This window comes from Pogoniulus pusillus, chromosome 30 (genome assembly GCF_015220805.1).
Source record: "Pogoniulus pusillus isolate bPogPus1 chromosome 30, bPogPus1.pri, whole genome shotgun sequence".
In the NCBI taxonomy this organism is placed as follows: Eukaryota; Metazoa; Chordata; class Aves; order Piciformes; family Lybiidae; genus Pogoniulus; species Pogoniulus pusillus.
In genome coordinates, this window is record NC_087293.1 from 10,826,935 (window position 1) to 10,851,308 (window position 24,374).

General features: G+C 47.1%; 1 protein-coding gene across 4 annotated transcripts in view; it reads left to right on the plus strand.

Annotated features, from left to right (window-relative positions):
• Positions 1-267: 267 nt before the first annotated feature.
• Positions 268-24,374, plus strand: part of MAPKAPK5 (MAPK activated protein kinase 5) — a 29,530-nt gene continuing 5,423 nt past the window's right edge. Inside the window, exons 1-12 of one of the 4 annotated variants that reach the window (XM_064168343.1) lie at positions 268-847; positions 5,897-5,970; positions 7,198-7,273; positions 8,765-8,862; positions 10,508-10,616; positions 13,214-13,303; positions 13,911-14,006; positions 15,490-15,570; positions 19,195-19,382; positions 21,674-21,794; positions 22,694-22,824; positions 23,755-23,876. In XM_064168343.1, the coding sequence (XP_064024413.1) occupies positions 812-847; positions 5,897-5,970; positions 7,198-7,273; positions 8,765-8,862; positions 10,508-10,616; positions 13,214-13,303; positions 13,911-14,006; positions 15,490-15,570; positions 19,195-19,382; positions 21,674-21,794; positions 22,694-22,824; positions 23,755-23,876 (1,222 nt within the window). In that variant the 5' untranslated portion in view covers positions 268-811. The remainder of the gene's footprint in view (positions 848-5,896; positions 5,971-7,197; positions 7,274-8,764; positions 8,863-10,507; positions 10,617-13,213; positions 13,304-13,910; positions 14,007-15,489; positions 15,571-19,194; positions 19,383-21,673; positions 21,795-22,693; positions 22,825-23,754; positions 23,877-24,374) is intronic. The other 3 variants (XM_064168344.1, XM_064168341.1, XM_064168342.1) reach the window with 3 other exon arrangements.

Here is a 24,374-nt window from a genome sequence, read left to right on the forward strand (position 1 = left end):
GCGGCCACAGGCTCCCAGGCGCAGCAGTGCCCTGCGGCCGGTAGGCGGCGCCCGAGCTCTCGCGAGGTTTCACGCTGCCCCGCCCACTCTCGGCTCTCCCGGCGGGGGGCGGGGCCTGCTCGGCGCTGGGCGGGGCCGGAGAGAACAAATTAGCACCGCCCCCTCAGTGGCATTTCGCTCCGCCCTGCTTACGTCATTAGAAGGCGCTGGGTAGCTTGAAGGCCCTGAGGGGGCTTTAGTAGTACCGTCGCACTTTTAGGGGTGGCAGTGGCCGCCTGTAAACCGCGCCACTGCAGTGGAGGGCGCTCCTAAAATTCCCCGGTGGGAGCAGGGAGGAGGTGGGGGGCGCGGGCCGGTCTTCTGCACAGGACGCGGCGAGGGTGGTGGCGCCGCGGAGGGACGCGCCGCCCGGCGGGTGTGCCCGGCTCAGGGTGCCGGCAATGTCTGGCTCCCGGGCGGCGCGGGCGGCGGCGGCGCCTCGGCGGCGGCGGCTCCCGAGTTGAGCGGCGGTTCTGGGCCCGCCCGCGCCCTCCCCGCTGTCCTCCCCCGCCTCTGTGTGGGGTCTCGGCCCCCACCCCTGCCCGCCCGGCCGGGGATGAGGCGGTGCGGAGGTGGCACAAAGGCTCCTCCGGGGCTGCCCATTGCCTAGCGCGGCCCAGTGCCTCCGGTCGGCCCCGCCGCTGCTCCTTGGTCCCCTCACCACCTGCCTCCCTCTTTTCTTCCTCTTCGGCCCTTTGCCCCCGCTGTCCCTCGTTGGGCACGGGCCGGCTGCCCTTGCCCCTCCCGTAGCCGCCCGTAGCCCCGCAGGAGGATGTCGGAGGATCACGAGATGGACAAGATGATCAAGGTAGGCAGGAGGCAGCGGCACTCGGGGTCTCCCCGCCACCAGCCCCTGCTTGTCACCTGCCCTGCGAGGGGCAGTCCAGGCATGGCCCTGGGGGCCGGCGGGTTCCCGTCCTCCTTAGGACTGCGGCTCTGCTCCGGGCTGCCCAAACACCGGGGACTTGCTGCCCTCGGGCTCGTCACCTGCAGTGATCCGGTGTGAAGCGCCAGACACTGGACAGGGACTTAGGAGCTGCAAGCAGAGGGCTTCCACGGGATCTGGCCTTGGGGGGAACAGTTTTGGGACGATGGAACCGCGGGGAGCAAGACTGGGGCTACTCGGTGTGGTCAGGAGCTGCGGTCTGTGCCTCACGGCAGACCCCGGCTGCCAAGGCAATGCTCTTGCCTCGATCCAGCTCAGAGTTCCCCTTCGGATGCTGTGAGGAAAACAAATCTGGCGTGTGGGATGTTTGTGTTTCGAGTGGTTGTAGAGGAGCTGAGCAGATTCAGGATTTCTTTTTTTACACCGAGGCTCCGTGTGTGAGCTTAGCACTTCCCAGGGAATTCTTCTGTGGCCTGGCTGAGTGGAATTCCCGAAGGAGATGGGGAAACCCTTTTGGGATAAAGTGACAATAAACCAGTGCTTTAAAGACTCGCTGCAGGCTCTTTACCTTGTCCAAACCATTCACTCTCAAGCTCTGGGTGCTTTCACAAGTGCTTCTTTTAATAAGATGAATGAATTCTTTAAGGAGGTTGGTAAAAGGACCCTGTCTGTTGGCACTTGACACCTTTCCTTAGTCCTGCTTTCTGTCACGGTGCGATTTGTCTTCACAGAGCTCATTGGAGGACAAAAATCTATTCAAGGGAAGTAACAGCAGAGTCTTGTGATGCTGAAATCCAGATTGGCTGAAAATATGTGGGTCTTGCCTTTCAAACTGAAAAAGCCCAAAGCAGGAGGAGGTCTAAGCAACCCAGATTGTAATTAAACTAGGAGATGAAGTATCGCAGTTGTGTACTGTCTCTTCATGCTTCATTATCAGTCTTGGCACAGTGTAGGGGAAGCAGCTGTCCAGAGGGCTTTCATAAAGAAGGGTTCTCAAGTGTTTCTGTGGCTTTTCATGTGAAGGTAAAGATCAAAGGCTCTTGGAGGTTAAAAACAAAGAAGCGGAGGGAGCTGTTTGAGTGTAGGGACAGTCCCATAGCTGCCATCTGTTTGGAGGGGTTCTGACTGAGATTCTGGGCAAGTCTTTGGGATTATAGGCATTGTGTGACTCTAAACCATGATTTAATGCTGTTGTATGTTTCTATGTGTCTCAGATACACTGTGGTTGTTGAGATTTGGTTGGTTTTCACCTGCATCTACAGGTTTAAGGTCTGGCATTCAAGATAATGATTTGAAAGGCTGCCTTTTGGAGTAGTGGAGGTGGAGTTATGCTGGTGGGTGGCATTTCACTTGTTGAATAGGTGGACTTTGTCCAAGCTGCAGCCTATGTACTTTTAATTGACTGAACTGAGTATGAGTTATTCTCAGTACCTTATTTCAAACCTTTATCTTGCTGGTATTCAGTGGGAACTGAGAAGCACCTGACTTTCTGCCCCCAAGCAGTCATGGTTCATGCCTGACCCTGTCTGCAAGCAGCTTGCTGAGTTCAAGCTGGGATAAATTGCAGGGCCCTGCCTTTCCAGGCTGTTAGCACCCCAGACTGCTGACTCTGCATGGGAGTGATGCTCAAACGGTTGGTTTAGATACCCTGAGCTTGCTGACAGGGGATTGAGCGGCCGATGAGAGCTCAGCGCTTGAAGTTTGTGTGAAGCTTTGTTGTCACTGAATACATTTCAAATTAGTTTCTTCCTGCTGTCTGTTAAAATTAAGGAGTGATCAGAAGTTTCAAGTTCCTTTAACAGTAGGAACAAAAAAGGTTTGTTTTAAGAAACTGCATCACTGCAGATTGTTTTTGGAAGCTCTCTTTGGTGTTCCTCTACCTCCTCTGTTCCCAGCCACAGCAGATTAGTTCCAGTTGACCTGTCAGCCTGTCTATGAGTTCAGTACTGTGCAGCAGTGCTACTGTAAGGCCTTTTATTCTCCAGCTGTGGAGCTAAGTACAGGATACTGTACCCTCTGCTGCCTGCATCCATGGTCCATTAGTCTAAATGAAGAGGCAAAGCATTTAGGCTTGAAATAGATTTTGATCTTTTCAGAGGAGAGTTTTCTGTCTGCAGAGTTAAACATTCTCAGGCTGTTTGAATGTTATGAACCTGTTGATTTGTAGTTGCATAGTCTTGGAGCTCCTGTTTCTGAACTAGGAGATATAAGCAATTCTATACATTGGACATCAGAGGTCTCCAACAGTGTATTTCATGTTGTCAGGACATGATAAATAATGTTTCTCAATCACTAGGTTATTAGTTTTTACTTCTAAGTTGTAAAGCTGCTTTGGAATGGAGGTTGGAATCCAAACAAAAATGAAGAAACCAAACCTGGTTTTATTTAAAATAATGCTAAATATGCAGACATGAAAGAGGAAATTAATTTTTAATAGAAATGGACTTGCTTGTAGTTGTGGAACCTTGTCCTTCAGGAGTTGAGAGCTATCAGATCTTACTGTCATTCAGTTTCACTCATAGATCAGTTCCACTGATCCACTTCCTCCCCTGGAATCTAGCAAGTAGTCTCTGTGCCATGGCAGAAGTGACATGAGGCAGTAGAAGCTGTTTAGTCGGGGCTGGGTTTGTGTTATAAAGACAGTGCCTCCTCTTAGACCAGCCTGTGCAGTTGAAGGGGTTAAGGAAGACTGGGGCAGACACAGCCCCTCCTGTGGTTTTGGAATTGGAGCAGCAGACTTCAAAATTCTATGAAAAATAAGGAATTGTTAGCACTTGACACTGTTGCTCCAAAGTGCTTGGGTGTCTGTGTCTTCATTTCTGTGGTTTGACTTCACAACTTCAACACTAAACATGGCCTTGAGAGTGTGATCCAAGGAGGTACTTCCCACTTCAGAGGAACCCTTTCTTCACTCCTTAATCTTCTTCTAAAACTGTGTTTTCATTCCACTTGTGATGCATTTGATTCTTGGAATGTCAGGAAAATCCAGTTGGCAGTTCTCTGATATGGTCCTCACAAGTGGAGTTTGTTAGTTGCATAGACAGGAAAGTTTCTGTGTGCTTCCACCTGAAAACACCAACCCATGTGTGATGCACCATGCTCTCCTTCCCCTTTCTTTTAGAACCCTCCATAAAACCTCCAGCTCACTTCAACTTTCCCTTTACACCTTTTCATGCTGGTCATTTAGGATTTGTGCAATACCTACTCCCAACTGCATGAAGAGAAAGGTTTTCCATTCATACCTGTCTTTTACATTCTCTGATCCCTTCAAATTGTGCCTTAGCTATCAGCTTTCCTCTTTTGCTTCGTTTTCAATCCATGTGGCTTGAGGTCTGGCTCCAGCCTGGCAGTGGTGCTCACCACAACCTGCCTCAGACTCCAGGTGTAGAATCACAGAACTGTTACTGTTGGAAAAGATCTCCAAGATCATTGAATCCAACCATCAACTCAGCACCACCATGGTCACTAAACCATGTTCCAAACTGCCATGTCCAGACCTTTCTTGAACACCTCTGGGGATGGTGACTCCAGCACCTCCCTGGGCAGCCTGTTCCAATCCCTGACCACCCTTGCAGCAAAGACATTTTTCCTAATCTCTGACCTAAACCTCCCTTGGCACAATTTCAGGCCATTTCCTCTTGTTCTGTCACTTGATGCTAGGCAGCAGAGACCAACCCCACCTCACAGCAACATCCTTTCAGGGAGCTGTAGAGAGCAATAAGGTCTCCTCTTGGCCTCCTCCTCCAAACTAAACACCCCAGTTCCCTCAGCTGCTCTTCACAAGATTTGTGCTCTAGATCCTTCACCGGCTTCATTGCCCTTCTGGACATTCTCCAGCAGGTTAGAGACTGCCATTTTCAACACCTGAGCTGGAAGCAGGATTGGTCTCAGTTTTCTGACCCTTTTGTAGCATCAGTGAATCCTGAAATGCTACAGGTTTTGACTGGGGAGGTTGCAGAAGGGACAGACCTGCTCAGAATAAAGTTGATGTCCATGCAATGAACTCTTCCATTTGCTTTGAGTGTCTTCCAGAAGTGTTTTACCTGTTTGTTTAAGCTTCTTCAGCTTTAGATTTTGCAATCAGCTCCTTGTTCTGCAGTTCACTGGGAAATGTGGCTTTTTGAGAGGTGCTCCTGAACATAGGTAGCAAGGTTCATGAAAGAACAAAGGCAGAATGTTGGGGTGTGTGTTGCCTGGAGAGCTGAGCTTGCTCACTCTGCTCTTGGGTCACCCTCTGTGTATCAGCACGTGGCAGTGGCATGAGTCAAAATGCTGCCCACTGAAGCTACGTTTCCACTCTGCCTTGTGACATGTTTAAGCATGAGAGCACTCAAGCCATGTCATAACAAAACCAAACCCTCTTTAGATGGATTTGGACAAAAGGATTATAAACAGGAGCCTGATTCATTATCAGACAAGCTAAAACTAGTCATGCAGGGTTTAATTTACAGGATCACAATTCCAGAGGTTTGGAAACCCTAAAGAAAGCAGCAAAACCATTTCCTGTTGTACTGTGTGGCCCCAAAAAACCCCATAATAATGCTGAAATTGGGCCTTTGTGTTTAACTGTGATTGACCATTTATGGGAAGGGAGCTGGATTTAAGAGGCAGAGGGGTCAAGTACCCTTGATGCTTTCTGAATTAAAGGCACAAGATCCCATTTACTGTTCTCAGTATGCCTGTCTCCAAATGCCAGGGTGAGCAGTCTCAGCTGCACAGAAATCACTCTGGACTGAGTTACATTAGGATGTGAGCATTGGTGCTTATGTTTAATTCTCCTAAGTGAAGCAAAACCCCAAAGCAGGTTTACCTGCTCAGGTATCTTGCAAGATACCCTCTGCTCAGGTGTCTTGCAAATCAGGTCTGCTGAGTTGACTTTTTTGCTGTTTGGTTGGGGTTTCTTGGAAGGGATGTAGTGCTTTTGTATTTATTTATTTGCCTCTCTTTCCTCTCCCTCTACTCCTTAACTAGGAAACCTCCATTTTAGAGGAGTACAACATTAACTGGACTCAGAAGCTGGGAGCTGGGATCAGTGGGCCTGTTAGGTAAGACAATCCAGCAGCAGATCTGTCTAATCTCAGCCTGTTCCATTAGCTGTGGAGAAGTGAGTATGTATTTGAAGCGTGCTAACAGCAGAGGGATGTGAGGGAGGGGAAGGCTCTCTAACCACACAGATGCCTCCATGTGGGTCGTAGCTGATGCGCAAGCGAGGTATTGTCTCCTGTGTGCATTTGAAGTAGGAGCTCTCCACACCTCTCTGCTTGCTCCCGGCCCACTGCCATATTCCTGAAGCAAAGAGGGAAAAGGAGTTGCTCGTGAAATGGTGGCAGCAGAAAATGCTGCTCCAACACCTTTGTCCCTTAGGTGCTAGTGTCAGTGTGGTGCAAAGGTCACTGCTCCCATCTATGGTGTCATCGCTTGGGGCATCAGCACTGCCTGCCCCCTTAGCTATTTTTACCAGCTATTTTTTTCAAGTCATCATCGTGTGAGGCCAAAGCAGACAGTGCCACGAGCTCTGCATCTCAAACCAGGCCTGCCCATCCTGAATTTCTAAGCCCTGCAGGACCTGGATGCTTTCTGCAAAGCAAAATGCACGCTCCCTTTGCAGCGAGCGCTCTCCCTTTTGTGCAGCGGCGCTGGCAAACAAATCTCTGCGCCTCTGTTTCTGGGTGCTTGACAGAACAATTGTCTTTTGCCACCATTTATCTTCCTGTCCAGGCAGTTGGTTGCTCCTCCTCCATTTTGTGTTGCTGTGTTGCCTCTGATCTTTATGAAAATATCCCTTTGTGCTTTATTCTTGTAGCTGCCTGGTAATATCTGGGCCCTTCCCTCTGACGCAGTTCAATTGTTGATGTTAAATGGGGGAAAGAGAGGGAGAGAAAACCGTGTGGCACAGTTGGTGGCCTTGCCAAAACAAGGATTCCCATTCAGAAACACATTGTTTATTGCAGACTACACCCTCCATCAGCAACGTTCAGGCTGCCACTGTGTGTAGTGGCTGCATGTGTAGAGTGTGTGCTGCTTGTCTGCTCCAAAGCCATTTTTCTGCACTGCTGAAAATCCAGCTTTGTGTGAGGTGGTTCTCCACCATGCATTAGCTTGCTGTGGAAGGCTGAAAACAGGGATGTGGTGATGGGTACTATGTGTATTCCAAATCACAGGCATCCCTGTTCATTCCCATGTGGAGAGCAAATTCATAACTACAGATCAGTTGCTTGAAGTCTCTCTTTAACATTCTTGCTGACTGAGTAATTTTCTTGCTGTGATACCAGAGTCTGCGTGAAAAAATCCTCTCAAGAACGTTTTGCACTGAAAATTCTTCTTGATCGTCCAAAAGCTAGAAATGAGGTATGGTTCCTGTCTGCACCCTGCCTTCTGGCACAGCAGAGTCTCACCCTTTTGCTGAACTGTTAACAGTGGTTTGAAAAGCCCCCAAACCGATCCACCTGTCCTGCAGATCTTGCTGTGCAGGATTCCTTGGGTTTGATCCTCCAGCCTTGCTGTGCTCTGCTTCTGTAGGATGAGGTGATGGGTGAAAGAGTCTTTGTACCTTTGCTTTACAGGTGTAGAGTGTTATCTGCAGAGCTGCATTTTAAAGCTGTTTTGTTCATACATCCCATTTCATGTCACATGAGTAGTTGAGGATTGATTTTGTTTCTGTACATGAAGTCACAGAATGGTTTGGGTTGGAAGGGCCCTTCAAGATCATCTAGTTCCAATTCCCCTGCTGTAAGCAGGGACATCTTCCACTAAGCCAGGCTGCTCAAGGCCCCATCCAGCCTGGCTTTGAACACCTCCAGGGAGGGGGCAACTACAGCCTGCCTGATCAACCTGTTCCAGTGTCTCCCCACCCTCACTGTAAATAATTACTTCCTAATCTCCAGTCTCACTCTCCTCTTTTCCAGCTCAAAGCCGTTGTCCCTCACTGTGTCACTTTGTAAAAAGTCCCTCCCAAGCTCCCTTGTAGGCCCCCTTCAGGTGCTGGTACCTCTCACTTTTAGATGCCACTGCCCTAAGAACTGCCAAGCATGCTTTGAGTTGCCCTCTAAATGGTACAGGTTTCTCAATGCAAGAGGAAATAAATCAGCTTTCCAGTGCCATTTGTGACTTGCTGTGGCTGTCAGGAGCGTGTCAAGGTACCATGCTCAGTCTGCTGAAAATGTTGGGCAATCATTCAAGCTGTCATGAAAGTGAAGGAAGTGTTAATTGTCCTTAATGTTTATTCAACCTCCATTTCTTGCTACTGAGCAGAGTTCTCATTTAAAAGTTCCAATACAAAAGCCAATCTGTTTACAACTTGGGTCAAACCTTGGCTTGATTTAGCAATCCAGGTAGCTTTGCATAGGGGAAAATTCCTTAGGTGCCTCTTTCAGAAAGTCAGGACAAAAGCTGAGGTTTCATGTGTCGAGTGCTAGTTCATCAGGCCATAAAGAGTTAGGGAATTTCAGGTTTTATTCACAGTTATTTTAGTCATACATCTGTTGCTACTGTAAAGTGAGTTCCAGCCTTACATTTCTTTTAAACCCCAAAGAATTAAAAGACTCAACATGTTCTGGCACTCTGCTGGGAGTGATTTTCTGGTCTGTAACAAACAGGTTGGCAATGTATGATCATCTTGTCTTGGTCAGAGCAGTGTGGTAGCTGTTGGCCACTCAACATCAACCTCTGTAGGCATTCCTTACCTTTCTGATTCACTGACCTGGGTGTGAGTAGTGCTGAGCACAGGTGGCAGCGCACAGGTGCCCATGTGTGTGCCCTAGTCTGGGGGCAGAGGGAGGAGCAGAAGTGGGTCAGGTGCCTGTCACTCTGTACAGTAACACTTCTTCCCTTCTCTTCAAGGTACGTCTGCACATGATGTGTGCAACACATCCCAATATTGTTCAGATTATTGAAGTTTATGCTAACAGTGTGCAGTTCCCACATGAATCCAGCCCAAGGTAAGACTACATAGGGTGATTTGTTCCCACAGCTTTCTTCCCATGTGTAGCCCAAGGTATAGTGGAGTTTGCTTTTTTGGTTGTCTGTTTTGTTTTTCTCTTTTTAATCACAGAGTGACCAAAATGAATGTTTCTGAGAGGTTCCAGATACGTTATTTATGCTTCAGACTAAACAACCTTTCTGTTTTCCCTTGTCAATGCCCAGACCTTTTCATATTTAAATCAGTTTGTCTCCTTTACTCCTGGTTTTGAATTCAAGTTAATTTCTTCGTTTTTTTTCAGTCTGTGATAGCTGCTTTGTCTGAGAGAGTATATTAGCTTCTAGCTCCTGTCCTGCTTTGATAATGCTTTAGTTGCCTGAACTAAATTGTAACCTTTGAACTTCCTCCTGCTTTCAAAGCATCATTAAGGCAGGATTGGAGCTGTCACTTCTGTTATTACCTTGAATTGTAAGTGAGATCCTTTTACATGATGGTGATGCCTGTGAGCCACTGGGGAAACCCAGAGTGCCAGGAAGGAAGAAAGAATTACATCTTAAAATACCAGGTTCTGCCCTGTAAGCTCTCAATACCTTGTCCTGCTTACAGTGCACACAGCAAAGCATGAAGCAGATCACTGTGAAGGTGGTGAGACACTGGGATGGGTTGCCCAGAGAGGTGGTGGAAGCCCCATCCCTGGGAGTTTTTAAGGCCAGGCTGGATGGGGCTCTGAGCAACCTGATCTAGTGTGAGATGTCCCTGCCCATAGCAGGGGAGTTGGAACTGGATGATCTTTGAGGTCCCTTCCAACCCTGTCAGTTCTGTGATTCTGTGTTATGTTTCATACGTGAACATTGTCTTCTAATTGGGTGTTTGTTGAGGAAGAATAAACCAGAGGGGGAAAATTAACCCAAGGAATTAACTCATGTTAATCTCTGCTGTATCTGATGTTGCTGTGTGGTGAGAAGAACTAGGAGTTAGTTTCTTGAGGGTCTAGCAGTCCTGATCTCCACGCTTGCTGCTTGCCCTTCACAGGTAGGGCAATAAGACCGTAAACTAAACCGAGATAGAGTGTCCAGATCTAAAAGCATTGAAGACAATTTCTCAACCTTCTGCTTCTGAGTTGCCAAGACCATCTTCAGTGCCTAAGCAGACAGTTAGGCAGGCCTTCATGTCTGCAGGGATGGGTTCAGACCAGTGCACGCCATGCTTTAAGCCAGCTCCAACCTGGAAGCTCTTCAGCTTGTCTGATGCAAGACTCTACCTGCTGTATGATTCTGTGAGGGCAGAGTTAGACATTAATGTGCCTAAATGGCTTCCAGGTCCAAGCTGGCTTGCTGGTGGAAAGCGTGGGTGGAGGCTGCATGTAACTGTCTGCATCCATGTAGACATGTCCACAGTGTTTGTTCCAGCTGGATGTGGGAGCCCAACATGAAGAGCAAAGTTTAGATTCTTTTGGCTGACACTCAGGATTGTGCTGGGAGCCAGAAAACCCTGCAGGGGAAAAAAAAGCATGGAACCAAACCAGCTCTGAGAGCTGTGGGAGAAGCAAATGTCTGTGTCTCTCTCGGCCTGCAGCAGTAGATGTGAAGTATGCATTATTAGCTTAGCAATTCTGTTATTTCCTGACTATTTTTCGTGTAACAAAATGAAATGCTTTTGAACAGGGCTCGGCTCCTAATTGTAATGGAGATGATGGAAGGGGGAGAGCTATTTCACAGAATCAGCCAGCACCGGCACTTTACTGAGAAGCAAGCAAGCCAAGTAACAAAGCAGGCAAGTTAACCCCCATGTATAAGCAAATCCATGAATGATAATGGCTAAAGTATTTAACAATTCCTTGGGGTGGGAGGGGTGGGAAAAAAGGAAGCTAAAATAATCCTCAGTTCTGATCCGATGCTCATTGCCTGCTTTGTTATAACCTGACAATGCCAAAGTTTTAATAGAAGCAAAGAATGTGAAGGTGTGGGCTAGTTCTTCTGGGTTGGGACCCTGCTGTCTCTGCTGTCCTCAGCAATGGTTCTCCTAACCTGGTCTACAGAACACCTCACCAGAACTCTCTTCTAGCTCACTCTTCCTGCTCTATCCCTCACTGTTTCAGTAAAAATGTTCCCTCCACCAGTCCACAGGCTCTCACCAGACCCCGTGTGGCTCCTGAAATCCAGGTTGAGAATCACTCTTGGCCATGACACAGACTTGGTGTCTCTCTCACCTCTTGGGTGGGGGTGACCTCTTCTCTTGTAGCAGACAATAACGTGCCCTGGGCCAGTGGTTTTCAAGCTGGGGTCTGTGTTTGGTTTTATGGAAGCCCTGCCTCTCACGGATGACAAGAGGAACCTGCCTCCATAGTGCATGCTTTCTGTGGCATTTGTTCTGGTGTTGGTTTTCCCTCTCCTCTTCTCCACACAGCTCACTCTTGACGTGTTTTAGAGCACCCACAGTATTTATTTGTAGAGACTTTGGTGTCCATCAGGCGTTTGCTGCTTAGCAGTACAGCTGCTGTGATTAGCTGGTGTCCTGCTGGAGTAAGCAGAATGACAGTGCAGAAGGGGCTTCATGGAGTTTAAAGTGAGGAATCCCCAGCATCAGTTCTGGGATGAGCTTGCTCCCTTTTACTTCCCAGCTGCTGGCTGACTTGTGGTGCCCAGTCAGAAAGCTTGAATTAATGGGAAGGTTGCAGGAGAGGTGGTATGGCTGCATGTCGTGATAGCCACAGGAGGGGAGCATCAAGTTGCTGTGAGGAACCACAAGGCAGAAGGATCTTACTGTTAAAATGGCTGTGCTCTTCTGCATGGGAACTGGCACCAAGCTGGGGGCTGGAGTTGCCATTACTTCTTGCAGAAATTACTGGCAATCCAAAGAACAGATCCATGTGCCGTAGGCTATACTGGAGATGGGAATCAGTGAAGGTCCTGCTTCCACACCAGTGATCGCTGAGCTGAATAAAGGAAAGCAAACGAGAGACAAGATACTACAGCATTTGTCAGGAACTGACATGACTCTTTGTGAATTTATCCAGAACCCCATCACTTGCTCCCCACAAAGCTGGGGAGGTGTTTGGTACTGAGGCAAAAAAAGGCCAAATCAATTCAGCTTGCTTTTCTGTCTTGTGCTTTGCCTCGTTTCTAATGAGATGCTGATTGTACTGTTACCTTTGTGGCTTCACCCAACAGAGAAATTAGCTGGGAGTGCAGAATTGTTCTTGGTGGTTTGTTTTCATGTCCTTTGGGCCATCTGATTTTTGACACTGCCAGACAGTCTCCAGGAGGAACATGTTGGGAAGATCCTCTAAAACTACCCAAAAAGACAAGAGTTTGACTCGAATTCTGTGTGTACACTTGGGTTATTCATGTCCCAAGTAACTCTTTGCTTTAATGTTTATACAAATGGAGTTTGAAAATGTTAAAGCCTCACTCTTTCATTTAGTGGTTCATCAGTGTCTTGAACTAGAGGTCTTGGTGCCTTGTACCCAGTAACAGTTAAAAACTTGGCACAGAGCTGCCTCATTTGCTCTGGGAATGTGTTTATATTTGTTTCTGAGATGAGTTAATACTGAAGTTCTCTCACCGCAGCCTTCTAAGGAGACAACACTTCACTAAGGGTTTGGGTAGGATCCTGCAGAAGACAGAAGGAATACTTTATCAAATAAGGCCTGTGTGGCTTTGCCTTACCTTGTTTCAGTAATGCTGTTTAAATATTTATGCTTTGGTTTTCTTCAATGAATTGCACTTTCCAGTCTATAGTCTGAGCTTTTGTGACTGGGTCACAGCTTTCTAAACCACTGCAGTGTCAGAAGCTGTCTTTAGAAGAGTCAGGGAATAAATTTCTGTCTAATACCCTATGAAATGAGTTAAATTGCAGGCAGTGCTGTCCAGAACTAAAGAATAAAACTGCCTCAGTGGTGACTCCTAAGTCAGTAACAACTGCAATTAAATATTCCCTGAAATCCTGAAGCAAGAACTTGATGTTGGCTGTTAACAGAATGCAGTTGCTGGAGAGCATTGTGGTGACCTTGGAGACCAAGCATATAAAAAGACACTCTCATGATCTGTTTCACTGCTGGGGGGGGCTAGTAATGCACTGAGTTGGTCAAACTGAGATGGTTGGGAAGCCCAGTACAACATAGCTTTTATTTTCTCATTCCTTGGAGTGAAACACAAACTGAATAGCTTGGTGGGCTTCATCTCTCACTGGTTGCTTTACTGCACTGAGACATGGTACAGCCAGGCTTGTCCTACCTCAGAGCTGTACCCGAGTGGAGTGAAAATGTTGTGGTCTAAGCTATGCTGGCAATGTCCTTTTTTAGAGCTAAAATAACTGCACTGGTTAAAGGAGTTTTGTAATTGTGGTTGATTTATTGTGCCCTCTTTCAGATAGCTTTGGCTTTGCAGCATTGCCACTCACTAAACATTGCACATAGAGACCTCAAGCCTGAGAATCTCCTCTTCAAGGATAACTCTCTGGTAAGATGAAGGCTTTGGTGTTCTTTGTTTGCTGCTGAATCCTCTAAGATTGCTCAGTGATGGTTTTCAGAACTGTAGTTGTGAGATGGTATTTATGCCACGTTTTGGTGGCAAAATGTGTGACCTTTTTTGGCTTTGTGCTTTTCCATCTGCTTGAAGTACAGGCTGTCTGTGTGGGTCTGGTTCTCCACCTCAGTACAGAACCCTATTTTGCTGAGAAGATCACTATGCCACATTTACTTCCTAGGTGTCATCAGGATGTTCTCACGTGCATCATAGGTGCTTTGATATACTCCAGAACTTGTCTGTTTTTTTTCTTCTCCTCCTTTTCCTTCACTCCACCCTGCATAAGCAGTGACCTCCCTGCAGTGTACTTAGTACTTTCTAGATTTGAGAGGGGCACTGGTTTGGACCAGAGCACACAGGAATACAAAAATTACTGTTTCAAAGACTGCTTTTCAACCTTTTACCTGCTTTGTGGGATGGTAAGGGTCTGAATACAAAAGGGGACTGTGTGTGGCAAAGGTAAGGTGAGTAGAAGGCAGGAAATAGGTGTTAGAAAAGCTAACACAATGAGATTTTGTGACAAAGCCTCTTCTTGTTTTAGGATGCACCTGTTAAGTTGTGTGACTTTGGATTTGCCAAAGTAGACCAAGGTGACTTGATGACACCACAGTTCACTCCATATTACGTAGCACCTCAGGTAACAAATGATTGCAGCTCTAGGCTGAAGTGGAATCATGATCTTGCCTGTGCCTCCATAACCATGTCATTTTAAAAGCTTTTGCTGTCCTTTTAATGGCTGCTTCTGAGTGCAGGAATTCTGAGTGATTGTACAGCAGCAACCTTTCAAGGTAAACTGTTCACCCGGGCTTGGCCTCCTTGTCAGCATGCATTAAGAACTAATCTATCATTTAGAGACAGGCTGGGGTTTGTAGTGCTGCCTTGCCCACTCTTTTGTGCTTTGTGCAGGATTCCTGAAGAAAATGAGAAGAAAGCTGCAGATATTTAATTGCAGTTCTGGGTCTGGCAGCAGCCTTTAATGACTAGGAAGAGCAATTGCAGGGATCAGACCATGCAGCCACAGTTGAATGCCCTGAAAATGCATCCTCAGCTGGAGCCTGCTGGGGAAGGGCCACATGCACTACAGACAGGGTTTATGAAGCTGTAGAAGAATTTTCCTGACCATATTTGAACAGAGATTTCTTTTTTTTTTTTTTAAAGAACCCCAGATTTGATCAAGGGACAAATTAGATGTGATTTGTCCAAGAGAGAGGCAAAAAAGGGACACCTCTGGAGTCTCCAAACAGGCTTTAGGTTCTAGTTCCAAAGCATGGAAGTGTTTTGAAGTTTTGAACAAAAGAAGTGTGAGCACATGCTTTAATTCAGGCAACACTGGAATCTCCATCCAAAGCAGCAAAATATTTTAGCTGATGTGTAGAAAGTTCTGATTTTTCTTGAGAAGAGCAGTTGGAGTTTGACAGACCCTTCAGTAGCTGAACTTGATCACAGAATCAACCAGGTTGGAAGAGACCTCCAAGATCATCCAGCCCAACCTAGCACCCAGCCCTATCCAGTCAACCAGGCCATGGCACTAAGTGCCCCAGCCAGGCTTGGCTTCAACACCTCCAGGCACGGCAACTCCACCACCTCCCTGGGCAGCCCATTCCAATGCCAATCACTCTCTCTGCCAACAACTTCCTCCTAACATCCAGCCTAGACCTCCCCTGGCACAACTTGAGGCTGTGTCCCCTTGTTCTGTTGCTGGTTGCCTGGCAGCAGAGCCCAACCCCACCTGGCTACAGCCTCCCTTCAGGTAGTTGTAGACATCAATGAGCTCTGCCCTGAGCCTCCTCTTTTCCAGGCTGCACCCCCCCAGCTCCCTCAGCCTCTCTTCACAGGGCTGTGCTCCAAGCCCCTCACCAGCTTAGTCACCCTTCTCTGGACACATTCCAGTACCTCAGCAGTGTTTCCCTGGGCAGCCCTATCTAGTTGGAGGTGTCCCTGATCACTGTAGGGGGCTTGGACAAGGTGAATTTTGAGGGTCCCTTCCAACCCCATGCAATCTATGAATAAGTTTGCTGAATGGAAAAGCATCAGGCTGGTCTTTGGTGTAGGTATTGCTGTTTGTGATGCCTGTATGAGATGTCTTTTGCCTTACTTTTATTTTCTTCTCATGGCAACAGGTATTGGAGGCACAAAGAAGGCATCAGAAAGAAAAGTCTGGTATTATCCCCACCTCTCCAACACCTTACACTTACAACAAGGTAAGCTCTGAAGCAGTCCACAAATCAGTATCTGTAAAGCACAGTCTCTTCCCCACCCCATGGATGTACCTGCTGTAGGAGTAGTCTATCGACATCATTTATCACCTAAGGCAATAAACTTTATTGCCCTGAAATGACACACTTAGAGCTAGGAACAATAAAAGTTGTTCTGCTCTCTGGCAGGAATGTCTCTAACAAGCCAAATATCTCCCACTGAGTAAAAACCAGGATCTCTAGGAAGCAGCAGGGAATTGTCATGTTGCTTGCTATTGTGTGTACACCTGTGCTTTCAGCTCTACAAGGAAACAGCTTTGGGGCTGCGTTGCTGAGAAGTGTGATTCTTTTGACTTTTCTAAGAGGAGTGGCCAGGGACAGTGGTATTTCTCCCCTTAAATGTGTAAGGTTCAGAACAGGTTTCAGTCAGCTGAACTGGCAAACCAGAAGGTAATCATCTGTGCAGGTCTGTCTTTGGTTAGAAGTGACATGCTAAAGGGTGCTGCTGGCTCTGTGCTCTGTTAGAGAAAATGATGACATGCACACTCTGCCCAAGCTTAATTAATGATCCTGTAATTAAAGAAAAAACAATACAAACAGCACTGAAGGAGCACTAGGTAATTGACAAGAGTCTGGAGAGAGTAGAATGCTTCTGCTGGAGTGTGACCACATGGGAAGTTCTCACACCTCCACAAGGGGCTAGTTCAAAGGAAACATCTCCTCTGCTGTCAGCCAGAGTTTCTGGGTCAGGCAGCCTGGGGTGATACCTTCTCTGTGTTGGGGATCTTCTGCAACATGAGCAGTAGTGTGTTGTGTTGGCTGTAGCAGTAGCCATGGGCAATGGCAGCTACTGCTGGAGCCTTGGCAGAGTAATGACAGTAAATGTCCTGAAAGGTTCTGCTCCTTTCTGGTCATTCCAAACCAGTTTCCTCTGTATTAGCACTGTCTCCTGCTGGCTTAGCAGTGATTGAACCACAGTTTCCTTTTGAAGGGGCAATTCTGGTTAAAATTATCTGGTTTCTGATTGCAGTATAAGTAGCTGCACTGATTCCAACTTCAAGCTTGGTTTAACCCACCAAGTGCTAGAGGGAATTGATACATGGGGTTATGTTTTTGTAGCTTTCTATAGAGAGCTAAAGCAAAGATGGGCTGACATGATTTTCACTAAATTGGGCTGCATAGGTTTCCTAATCACAGGTCTGCTTTCTTGAGGGTTGTGATTCTCTCTTCTCCCTCCTGGAGACAGATTGATAATGAAGTCAGACACTTCTTGTAAGGAGCTCTCACACACATGCTGGTAGCCATTGCAATATAGTTTCTTCTGCCCTGTCTTGTGTGAACCCCAGCCACAGGGAAAGTTGTTGTCTATACATTGTGGAAGTCTCACAAGGCAGGGTCAAGAATTCCACTTCTGTGGATTGCAACAGATTTACTCTCCAATAATAGCCCACTTGTAGATGTCTCTGGAACTGCATCTACTCCCCTGAAGTGGTTACTTCTTGTTGGTATTAGCAGTTTGGTAGCTGGTTTGGTCGTTTAAAGAACCAAAGTGTCCTGATCATGGCACATGAAGCAAAATCTGGGTTATATTCTTGTAGAGAATGGAAGAACCTTGAAATCAGATACCAACTGGAGTTAACTCAGATGCTGAGAAGGTTCATCTGCCTTACCTTAGGAATTTCTGATGTGTCAGTGATGGTGTTTTCATGTTTCATTTAAAGAGCTGATGGGTCACTCTGAACTGCTTTCAGCCATAGTGGTGCTAACTGGAAAGGCTGCTGAAAGCAGCTGCCTCATCCTCACCTTGCCAAGTGTGACTCACTGCGAAAGCAGCATCTGGCCTGTGCCTTATTCCCCAAAATAGCCTGTGATAGACTCCAGGTACATTGTCCTTCCACAGCAATTCAGAGCCAGAGTGGGAATGCCTCTGATCCACCTTCACAATCAGCAGCTCTATCCCACAGGTTTAAATTAGAGGAAAACCCACATCTTTGGTTCTTGAGTGTTTTAAAGTTGTATGTGTGTTGGATCAAAGCTGAGTGTGTCAAAGCTGAGTATGTCATGGCTAGAGGGGCTTGGCTCTTGAGAAATAGAATGTGAGAACCATACCCATGAAGAATTTAGACACCCATTTCCTGCTTACATGCCTAAAGTCCCATTTTATTAGAAATTATCTCCAGCCAATGGGAAAATACTGAAAATTTAGATACCTAAATAGACATTTAGACTTCCAGAGCCATCTGAGGCAGGCTTAAACAACTTGCTGGAGAGTAAACATACTGGGTAACTCCCTGGAGTTTCTTTTGTTATTAGCATCCATGTGTTTTGTGAAAGCCAGAAGCTGGGGGTTTAATATGCTGATGGATGAGTTGATCTAAATGTATTCCTTTCAAAAGGACCTTTGAGGGCCCCTTCTTGGAGTCAGGGATTCTGTTTGCTGAGCTTATCAGTGCAGCTTCAGGTACTCTGGTGCTGTCCTAGGTAGGTGGTGGGATATGAGGCAGGCCCAGTGGTGTTGAGTTTGCTTCAGCTGGCAGCTCTGCAGACTTCTCTCTGTGTAAAATGATCACAGAACTTCCCTCGGTCCCCAGATCTGCCTTTGCATGTCCTTCCATGGTCACCTGAAGCTGGCTGGAGTTCAGGCTTCTGCTGACACTTGGCAGCATGTTCCTGGCCATCCTTGTGCTGGCATAAACCTTTGGAGTCTCCTGGAGGACTGCTGGGCTAGGAACCAGGCTAGTAAAAATAAATCATTAGCTCTACAAATGCTAACGTTGGCACAAAAGGAGTGTTTGGAGTGGATGGCCAGGGTCAGGGCACATCCTCCTAGCCTCAGCCTGCACCATGCAATAACCAAGTATCACAGTATCACAGTATGTGATCACAGAGACACATCCTTAGGAACGCAATCCAACAGAAGCTTGAATTGAGGTCTAGGCTGTTATGGTCCTCTTGCCTCCTTCCTGAGTAGTGTCTGTGCTGTGTGAACGCAGTGATCTGGGCAGGGAATAGACCTGGCTTGCACCTTCTTTACTGAGCTGTTTTTTGGCTGGATCCACCTCCTGAATGACCTTGTGCTGTGTCACATCAGCAGTAGCACTGGTGCAAGGGTTGGGGGGAAGGGGCAGCGGGGAGCACTGCTCCTGGCCTTCCAAAGCTGCTTGGTCCCCATGGCTTTCAGGACACGCAGTTTTCATGACAGACATCTCTGATTAGATATCTCTGCTAGCTTGTTTGTTTCTTTTTGCAGTCTAAACCATGCCTGGTTTATGTTCTGATGCTGAGAGATGAGGGTGCAGGTATCCTGAGAGGTGTAACCCATGTGCAGCTTGCTCACACCTCTGATTGTCTGGCTGGTCCAGACGACTTAACCATCCCATAGCACAGTTACTGGAGCCTTTCCCTAAGCAAGCTACTTCTGGGTGCTGGGAGTAGTTTAGCTTGGCAGTGTGGAGTTATCTCGTGCTTCCTTATTCCCTGTGTTTATCCAGGAAGGTCCTCAGCTGGACCTTTAGGAGGAGGCTGAGCTGTGTTTCTGTATCCCTGGGAGAACCAGGTAGAACTTTTGACGTAGCTACACCACCGCTTGCCGCGAACTGCGCCCCAAAGTGATCGTTTCCTTGCTTTCAGAGCTGTGACTTGTGGTCCCTGGGTGTCATTATTTACGTGATGCTGTGTGGATACCCTCCGTTTTACTCCAAACACCACAGTCGGACAATCCCAAAGGACATGCGGAAAAAGATCATGACAGGAAGTTTTGAATTTCCCGAGGAGGAGTGGAGCCAGATCTCAGAAATGGCGAAAGACATTGTGCGAAAGTGAGTCAGTGGAGGAAAAGGTTGTATTGCTCCTTGCTTGTCTTGGAAAAAGAATGAATGGTGAAGTGCATTATCCCCAAGGGCTGATTTCTCCAGAGGTGGGGGGGAGTGGTCTGCAGCACTCGCAGCTGAAACATTTTCTGTCCCGTTCAGCACAAATGAAACCTGGTAAATATTTTTCTTTCCCTCTCTATTTTCTTTCCCTCCCAACCCCCCCCAACTGTTGTGTTCAGTTTTTGATGTCTTCTGTCTCTGAGGTGGCTAGAATGCGTTGTGCGTTTAGTCTTTAAGGGGAACAGCAAGACTGCCTTGCTTCAGAACAGTACTGACAACTGCCTGCCACATCTGCAAGTGCTCCCTAGGCACATATCTCCCCCAGGGACGTTTAAACCCCTGCTAAAATCAGGGGGCATTTAGTTGGTGTAATAGGATCTGGTAGATCTGGCCCTTAAAACCCTGTGCGCATAATGCACGGTCTAAAAGGAGTGGAGAGAGAGGCATGGGAAGGGAGGTTAAGGTCTGTCACAAGGTGTCAGACTATGAGCTAAGGTTTTGCATTGATATTTTATTCTAAATGCTCGTGGAAAGAGTTTTTCGTGCAGTGCACATCTCTCAGCTGCAGATGTTTCAAAGCCTGTTATCCTGTGGTCCCTGTTTGAAAGCAGGAATGTGACGCTGGTTAGGTCCTGACCTCACTTACTTTTTAACCTGTGAGAGAGACTGCCTGTGTTTGTATCAGCAGAGAAACTGTGGAAGGATAAAAGCAACATAAAGAGTAAAAAAAATGATGGGTTAAATAATTTTAAACTGTCACTGCCTCCTCTGTGCTGTAAAATCTCCAGGGACTTAATGTTTGGAAAGGATGCTGGGATCTGCTTATAGCAGTGCAGGAGAGCCCACAACCTTTCACCAGAGAAACTACAGACTAAGGTCGACTCGTTATTGTCACTCAGAAGCTCCACAGTCAATAGGTTTCATTGTCTTTTAAAATAGCCATGAAGCTCAGCTCACAGAATGTTGTTCCTTGGGTTCAATTCACCTCACTGATGCCAGCAGGACTCCCTTTCCTGAGTGTCTTTTGCAGCCAGTCTGACTCTGGGTTTACGGTGCAGGAATACATTTAGACTTTATATAATCCTGCCTGCCTTTGTGTTTTATTGACATAGATTGCTCTTCACGTGGAGTCTTGCTTCTGGAGGTCATGTTTTGCATTCAAGTAGCTGCTTCCTCTCAAGCTTGTCGAGCTGATTTCTGACCTCAAGCTTTATGAGATGAAGTGCTTGATAATGGGTTAGGGCTGTGAATACCTACAGACAGGAATGCATTTGTCTTGAGTCTGGTATCAAAACTGAAAGTACGACCTGTTTGGCAGCAGGGCCTTGCAGGAGAGATTTACGAGCTAGCCCGTGGTCCTGCTGGTGTTTTGTAAATGTTATTTCCACTTCCTTGCTACTTGGAACAGTTCTGTTTTGCAGCCAGGGTGCTGATTTAGAGACTTATCTCAGAACGTGTCACAGATTCATCAAATCATTCTGCTTCAGATTTTTAGGCTCTGGGGAGAACTTGCCAGCACCGTGTGTGACATGTTAGGTTTTCTATTGAGGAGTTGTGATTAACTTGAGAACAGGAGTTTCTCTGCAAAAATAGCTTCTTTTTTATTTAAGCAGGGTTTCATTCTAAATAAATGTCATTCCATGGAGTTTACAGAGGTCTCAGAACCAGGTTGTGTCTTATTTTGGCTGTTGCCGGACAGAGTGTCCATTACTTGAGGCTTTTGCAAGGGGAGAAAAGCTAAGGATTTACATAGTCAAAACAGTTAACTGAGCAAAGAGGTTTCCATCTCTGAAGCTTTACCTTACCTCCCCATGCCCAGATCCTTGGTGCAAGGATAGGCTGTCATATGGGTGAGCTCTAGGTGTGTATTTCCAGAGAGTGCCTGTTTGGATCATTTCCAGTTCACCTGTTAGATAATTTCCCATCTGGGAGGATGTGAATAGAGTTCAGCATCACAGGGGTACTCTGAAAATGTCCTTCAACATCTTTCCTCACTCTAAGTTGCTGACTATAACTGAATGAGATGTGACAGCAATAAAATATCGTCACAGCAAGGGTGAGGGAAGCTGGTAGAAAGTCACACTGCTTTTGGGTTATCTTAGTGCTTTAGCTGTTAGGAGAAGCCTGGTTTTGGCCCCTCTAATGCTTAGAAATTGCTAGATGCTCTGATCCCAGACAGAGCAGGACATTGTAAATCACCAAAGACCTCTTTGTGGACTGACTGATTCCTCTCCCAGGCTGCTGAAGGTCAAACCCGAGGAGCGGCTGACCATTGAAGGTGTGCTGGACCATCCCTGGCTCAACTCTACCGAGGCACTTGATAACATCCTGCCCTCTGCCCAGCTGATGATGGACAAGGTCTGAACAACATTTTATTTTATCAAGGAGAGATGGGTAGTTCTTGGATGATTCAACTGTTTTCCTTCAGGTAGTGTTATGCAGGTAAAGAGCTCAGACCTTAACGAGAGTCTGAGATCTTTGCAGGAGTATGGGAACAGTTTCATTTGAAATGGAATGAGGAAATGACCTCAAGTTGCACCAGGAGAGGTTTAGGTTGGACATTAGAATAACCTTCTTTACTGAAAGAGTTCTCAAAGACTGGAACAGGCTTCCCAGGGAGATGGTTGAATCCCCATCCTTGGAGGAGTTTAAAAGAGGCAGAGGTGTAGTGCTGAGGGACATGATTCAGCACCAGCCTTGGTGGAGTTAGAGGGTGGCTGGACTCAATGACCTTAAGTCTTTCCCACCCAAAACATTGCTGTTATTCTATGAAATTTGGGCCAGGGGAAGATGCTCCAAGCCTGGCAGTAAATAGCAGCCATGTGCTAACAAGCAGGGAGCAGAGTCTGGCAGTAAACAGGCCTGAGGACTCTTCTGTAGCTCTTTTCCCTCCTATTTTATACCTGGCTGCTGCTATGACCTCATTAATTAGCAGCAAATGAATAGCCCTTCTGGCTTGCTCTGAAGTCTGCTCAAAGAGGAGTTCACTCAGCACTCTTCAGCTTGTAAACATCAGAAGTAGAGATGATCCTTTGTCCTGTTCAGCCCCGGTGAGCTCAGGATATACTGTCCCCTAGTCAGTGACTGTTCTAAATCATGTCTTGCAGAATGCAAACCTGATTTCTGCTGTCTCTGGAGCATGTTGGGGTTTGGTGCATAGGAGTAGGTTTTAACCTGTGGTTAACACTGTCCATATGCTGTTCTTTGATTCACAAAGAAGCTAATTAAAACATCGAGTGCAACTCTTTCCATTCCAGGCAATGGTTGCGGGGATACAACAGGCTCATGCAGAGCAGCTCGCCAACATGAGAATCCAGGACCTCAAAGTCAGCCTCAAACCTCTCCACTCTGTCAACAACCCAATCCTGCGCAAAAGGAAACTGCTGGGGTAACTCTCTAGAGCTGTTTGTGAAGGATCAGTGTGCAGGCAGCTGGAGAGTGACTTGAAACCCGTTAGAGGTTCACTCAGCTGTAAGCATGCTCCTGAATTTCTGATGTGCTTGATGCACTCCTCCTGCAAGTGGGTAATTGGAGTTGAGTGGTGCTCGCACAATGGGGTGTGTCCTCCAAGCAATGAGGAGGGCAGGAAGGAGGTTGGATAGTGTCATTGTATCTCAGACAGTAGAACATATCCCTTAGGAAAGGATGGAGTAAGGCATGGCAAAGTGGGAGAAAGAATTCCAGGGTTATTTTTCTGCTCCAGATGTTTCTTTGCTGAAGCAGTCAGGCAACCTCTCTCTCTTTCTTCTGGTCATCTGTATGAAAAACAGCAATATGCTTTAGGGTTACCCTTACTTAAATTCATTTTAGAGAGTATTTAGAATAGAATAGAAGCATAGAATCAGTCAGGGTTGGAAGGCACCACAAGGATCAGACAATTCCAATCCCCTGCCAGGGGCAGGGACACCCTACCCCAGAGCAGGCTGCCCACCACCCCATCCAGCCTGGCCTCAAACACCTCCAGCAATGGGACCTCAACCACCTCCCTGGGCAACCCATTCCAGCCTCTCACCACTCTCATGCTCAACAACTTCCTCCTCACCTCCACTCTCAATCTCTCCACCTCCAGCCCTGCTCCATTCCCCCTAGTCCTGGCACACCCCCTGAGAGCCTAAAAAGTCCCTCCCCAGCTTTTCCATAGGCCCCCTTTATGTATCTTCTTTAAAGTGATCTTATAATCCAGGACATCAATGCTAAACCCAGCTCCCAGTCCCAGCTCTCCAGAGTCGAAGGCAGTGTTGTACTGTGTGGTTATGCAATGGATAACAGACTTGAGTTGCTTCCAAATTGTAATTGTTTCCTCCTTGTTCTTTTGCAGCACTAAGCCAAAGGATGGTGTTTATATCCATGACCCTGAGAATGGAAGTAATGATTCCAACGTGGCTCTGGAAAAGCTCAGAGATGTGATTGCTCAGTGCATTCTACCACAGGCTGGTAAAGGTTGCCACTTTTCAGAAAGTTCCATTCCTAAACATGCCAGACACTGACTTTTTTAGTGTCCCTCAAGATTAGTCTGTGCCAGTGGTGAGGAAGGATAAATGAAACTTGCTGAATCCCAGCATAATGGGGAGTTGGAAGGGACCTCTGGAGATCATTCAGTCCAACTCCCCTGCTAAAGCAGCTTGCCCAGGATCACAATGTTTGGGTGGGTTCCAGCACCCTCACATCAAAGAACTTTCTCCTTCTGTTCAGATGGAGCCTCCTGGTTTCCAGTTCGGGCTTGTTGCCCCTCATCCTGTCACTGGGCACCACAGAGAAGAGTCTGGTCCCATTCTCTTGCCTCCAACAGGCCCTTTAGCTCTTCCTGAGTATTGAGCTCAAGCCTCTCTCAAGCTGCTCTTCTCCAGGCTTAATACCCCCAGGACTCTCAGCCTTTCCTTCTCACAGAGATGCTCTGGGGCCCTCAGCATCTTTGTAACCTCCACTGGACTCTCTCCA